General features: G+C 28.7%; 1 protein-coding gene across 2 annotated transcripts; it reads right to left on the bottom strand.

Annotated features, from left to right (window-relative positions):
• Window positions 1-2,104: 2,104 nt before the first annotated feature.
• Window positions 2,105-4,804, bottom strand: LOC149057143 (uncharacterized). 2 transcript variants are annotated; one of them, XM_089223037.1, is made up of 9 exons: window positions 4,351-4,804; window positions 4,137-4,268; window positions 3,974-4,032; window positions 3,719-3,905; window positions 3,453-3,650; window positions 3,207-3,361; window positions 2,864-3,032; window positions 2,629-2,780; window positions 2,105-2,468 (listed from the first exon to the last, which is right to left on the bottom strand). In XM_089223037.1, the coding sequence occupies exons 2-9, from the start codon at window positions 4,204-4,206 to the stop codon at window positions 2,106-2,108; spliced, it is 1,353 nt and encodes a 450-aa protein (XP_089079163.1). In that variant the 5' UTR covers window positions 4,207-4,268; window positions 4,351-4,804; the 3' UTR covers window position 2,105. The 2 variants fall into 2 exon arrangements, with proteins under 2 accessions (XP_089079163.1, XP_089079162.1); XM_089223036.1 differs by having other exon boundaries at window positions 4,137-4,804.
• Window positions 4,805-5,204: the final 400 nt, after the last annotated feature.

Genomic DNA, 5,204 nt, shown 5'->3' with positions numbered 1-5,204 from the left:
TTATTATAATTATTATTTTTTTTTTGTTTTTGTTGTACGACATAGGTATATTTAAAATATTGAGATTTATTATTTTAATTAATTAAAAAATTAAACCATATATTATATTATTCAAACACGCATGGAATATATTGTATTTATTTCTCCTATGAATATCTGTAGCTTTTTCAAGGTGTTTTATTATACTCTTCCATAGTTCCATATCTGTAGATGTAAACTGTAAAGTCTGCAGGTAGACTTAAAAACTACTCGACTGATATCGACTAAAGAGATTGTTCTTGCAGGTCATAGACATAATATAATTTTTATAGAAAACTGAACCCGGCGGGCTAAGTTCGGTCATCGGGTACTTATATTGCTATTTGCTACACATAATAAGAGTAGCGAAGAAGAAAAACATATGAGACTCGTCTCGAGGCGGCAACGGAAGAAGATCGTCTGCGGTGGCGTTGGAATTCTCCGGTCGTAAAAAAAAAAAAAAAACGCTCGTTTACCAATCGCACCGATCGGCCTCGTTCGCTAAAACTTAGAACGTCGCACACGCGCATGCGCACAACTCAAACGAATATATAGGAAGCACGTGGAATTATTTTATTATTATTGTACCGTCATGGCCATGATTGACAATCCACCACGGACTCGTTCCACAATATACGCATGACGCGGGCGCGTTCACGTAAGTCCCTGGAAAATATGAATGTCGTACCGACAGGCGACAAGTAAAATAATAATAACAATAATAATAATAATATCAAGACGTCACGAGAGGGGCAGCTGACGCCGTGGTGGTAGCAGTGTACATCGTATGCACGGGAAAGCGGCGATAATGAAATAATATGAAATTATTAAACGAATTACGACTCGGCGGTGCGTGTCGTATCCGCGATCGTATGTAATACATATATTATTAATATTCATATTATTAATTGTACGCAAACAATGATAATATAACGTTATAATAATAATAATAATATAACCTGTACATGCGCGCCACCGCCCGCAGAGATTCTTTTACGTACGCCACTTTTAATTTTAATAAATTATCACCCGACACGGTCGCGTTAACACACACATACAGGTTCAAACTCTCGCCGAATATAAGTGTGTGTGTGTGTTGTGCTAAGTCGATTAACTATCGCCAACACGGGCGATAGTGGTGCACGGAAAAAAAAAATTGGTTGGTATAACTAAATTTACAATTACTACAACCAAAAATGACAGTTATATATGGCATAACTGGACAATTAGTTGTAGTTACTAAATGTATTTAGTTAAACCGTTTAGTTGATTAAACTATACTGTCTAATTACATCAACTATTATTTTAGCTGTTTCAAATAAATATTTTAGTTGGTTTACCTGTACAAAATGTTTGGTATATTTTTTTGAAGTTTTCACAACTATATAGTTTAGTTGGATTAACTATCTATTTTAGTCGGTTTAACTGTACAAAATGTTTAGTATATTTTTCTTTAAAGTTTTCACAACTATAAAGTTTAGTTGGATCAACTATCCATTTTAGTCGGTAGCCGGTTAAACTTATTTATCCCCTCCCCCCAACATTTTTTTTTTTAATATTGTGCCCATTTATTACTTACCCCTCATCACTTGAAATTATAAAGTATCATGGGCGTACTCAAGGGGGGGGGGGTCATAAGGTTAACCCTCCCCCTCCTTTATAATTATTGAGAATGCAAGAAAACAAGGTTAGGTAGACATTATGTTTATTAAAATAATTTTAATTAATTATTAATAGGTTTATATAATATTAAAAGTTTAAAATACATAATATTAAATATTATATTTATATATAAAAAGTAAAGGATAACATAAAATATTACATAAATAATAGTAACCATAGCAAAAAACATCAAATCATAGCAAGAATATAATGTTAAATATAAACAAAACAAAACAAAAAATATACTAACATTAGGAGTTAATTTATTAGCCTTTAGAAAAAAACAAAACATACAGTTAGGTCTGTAATGTTGTATATTTTGATAAGCAAATAACATATAAATAAAAAAAATTTATAACTGAAATATTAAGAAAACACTTTTTCTTTAAATTAATTTACTAAACATTTGTTACACAATGAATTATTTAAAAATGATTTAAGTCATTAATTAAAGTTGTAACTGAAGGGAATTTTTTATCATTATTGTCAAAAATTTCAAAAAAATACTGTTGGATAAAACTCCATATATGTTGTACTTCGATCGGATATTGTAAGTTTAAAGAATAATACGATTTAAAGCAGATGTCTAAAGCTTTTAGAGGAGTCTCTAATTTGTAATAAGTGTTATTTATGACCGTGTATGATTCAATAGGTGTAGGATTGGAATGGTCTTCTTGATATGCATCTACACTATGTCCAACAATAATAACATACGGCTGTAAGGTAGTTCCAAATTGAATTGATTTGTCTACCTTTTGTGTGTGGCTTGTCTTTAATTCATTTGCATCCTATAATAAGTTAAAAAAAATATAGTAATTTTAGTTATTTTTGGTTTAAGCAGTAGGTACATGAAAATGTCACATGTGTATACTTGTATTAAAATACTATGAAGGATTCAATAATATTTTTATTTTGAAAAAAATTTAAATAATTATTTATGAAACTTACAGCAATAAATTTTATGAAAGCTGAAGCTTGCTCCACTTTAGATGGACGCCAAGTCGAAGGTGTACTACAATGTTTTCTTTTTTTATCCAATTTTAATGTAATTGGTTGAAATAAAAATGGTATCAGTCTCAAGGCTGCAATGGTATCATTACCTAGGTAGATATTAAAAATATTATAACTTATTATATTTATGAGGTATAATATAAATATTATAACATTATGTTAAATAGTTTACCAGAATTTGAAGGAGCTCTAAGTTCTTGTAGTACCAAAGTCTCTTGCACGCCAAATTTGATTTTGTGTATTTCAATATATTTTATTAATTTGACTATAAAACCATCAAACTTAGTAAATAACAATAATTTCTTATCTGCTGGATATAGTTCTTCAAAATCAATTTCAATCTATATAGAAAATAAAATATATAAATTCAAGAAAACACTAAAAATTTATTAATTAGTAACACTATTATGTTATAAAAGTGTTTGAGCCTGTTTATTCGGAGCAATTAATTATTTTATTTAGATTTACAAATTATCATGCAAATTATTAAAGGTGAAATATTACAACTTATTTACCAAAAGGTAGCCTGCAGGTTTTTTTAAAGCGGGATAACTATGTGTTTCTAAAAATCCTTTCTTATTTCTAAATTTAGAGGTTTCTTTCCAATATTTGTACAAAATGTGTTCAGGCTCGACATTGTTTTTTAGCCATTGAATTCTGTCTTCATTATCTATTGCAAATAATAAATTATTTTATTTTCTAAGTTCTTGATGATTGTAAATCACATTAAAAGAATTAATATAAAAACTAGTGGTAAGTACCGGCATCATCGATTGCATTATTTTCATCATCATTAACACATGCTATAGTGGCAGGAGCTCCAATTTTCTTTATTTCTTTTTTTAGATTACAATATTTATCGTACAATTTCCCTCTAGTTGGAATTTGGATTTGTCCAGTTCTGCAATATGGTGTGTAATATGTGTCCTTAGATTCAGTAGGGAAAATCATTTCTATGCCTAAACATGGGATGTATAGTTTTAGAATTAAAATAATTTTTAAATAAAAACTATTTTTTATTATTTACCTTCAGCTAACAGTAAAAATTTTGATTTATTAACTTGGTGATTTGGTTCAGTTTGTAATTCATGTTTGATTAATATAGATGTTAATGTATTTCTGGTAACACTATTTAAAATGCCATTTGTTGTGTAAAATTTTAAAATCATCAAACCATCTCGGCATTTATTCAGAATTTCCTTTACAATGTTTCCCTAGAAAAAGTTTTAGACTCAGTTCTTTTACTTTTATCAGAATACAAAGGTTTACAAAATATTTATACCTTTTCGGGATCAACAACTGGTATCATTTTTGTCAATTGAGTTGAGGCAGGAATACTTTCTAAAATTATTTTGTGGATATTAATGGTAACTTCAATTTAGTGGTCAATATTTATTGAATTTGAAATTTATAAAAAAAATTATTTAACACTAGTTGGCACTTACCATCAATCAATGTATTACATCCATACATTATTAAAGATGGTGTTATTAAACCTGAAGCGTTATCATCCATTTCAAATGGTAAACTCTGAATATCAATACAACCTAAATTATCTGTAGTTATGTCTTCTGAATCTAATATTATGAACATATAATTAAATTGTTTAAAGGTACCTAAGGAGATTATTTTTTGCTAATTATTAAAAAATTTAAATACATGATGTTCCAGGATTGATAGAAATATTTTGACCGTGTACATCTTTGTTAACTTTCTGTAGGGATGCAAAATAAATGTAACATAAAACACAATTAAGACGAGTAGTTTATTACTAATTACTTGTAAGCATTTCAAGTTTTGATGAGCCAAGTAATGTAAAAACATTTTGTGGGGTTCCTCTAAGTCTAAAATGTATAAATGCAGTACCTACACCTAATTTAATTTGTATGCACCATAATACTCCGAATAATATTCTGTTCTACATTATGGAATTCAAAACCTATGTTGTGATTATATAAGATAACTATAAAAAAATTTCAAAATATTTTTAAAACATTAATAGCTTATGAAATAAGGAGTGTTGTTCGTTAAAAGAATCAAGGGGGGTATAGACAGTCTTGAAAATTCCTGGGCACGCCACTATGTGTACCCACAAAATACAAATAGATACCTATTCAATTATTTGTACTAAGTCTAAGTATTGTTTTACTCACTTGATTCTCTATAAAATTAACAAATTTACTATAAAAAGAAGATCGTCTACCCATCTTTGGTATAAGCTCTCTAATCATAGACTCTGTTAATGTCAGAAATTGCTCACGCCCAATTTCTTCTTCTGAAATAATATATAGATAGGTATTTAAAACTATTAAATATAAATTGTAATGCATTATTAAATATTTGGTCCAGTATTGTACAGACGTATAGTAGGTAGGTACCTAATATTATATCAAAAGGATACTCTGGATACTTAAAGAAACACATGTAATTTAATTTTTAGTTTTTCATAGGTTATAGTACCTAAGGCCTTAGACCACAAATCAGAGTACAAATACAAACACTAAGTGTATTTT

Source organism: Diuraphis noxia, unplaced genomic scaffold, assembly GCF_037042655.1.
Source record: "Diuraphis noxia isolate RWA-SAM2 unplaced genomic scaffold, SU_Dnox_SAM2 contig0003, whole genome shotgun sequence".
NCBI classification, from domain to species: Eukaryota; Metazoa; Arthropoda; class Insecta; order Hemiptera; family Aphididae; genus Diuraphis; species Diuraphis noxia.
Note: the sequence above shows the minus strand (reverse complement) of the source record. Positions and strands in the feature narration are given on the sequence as shown.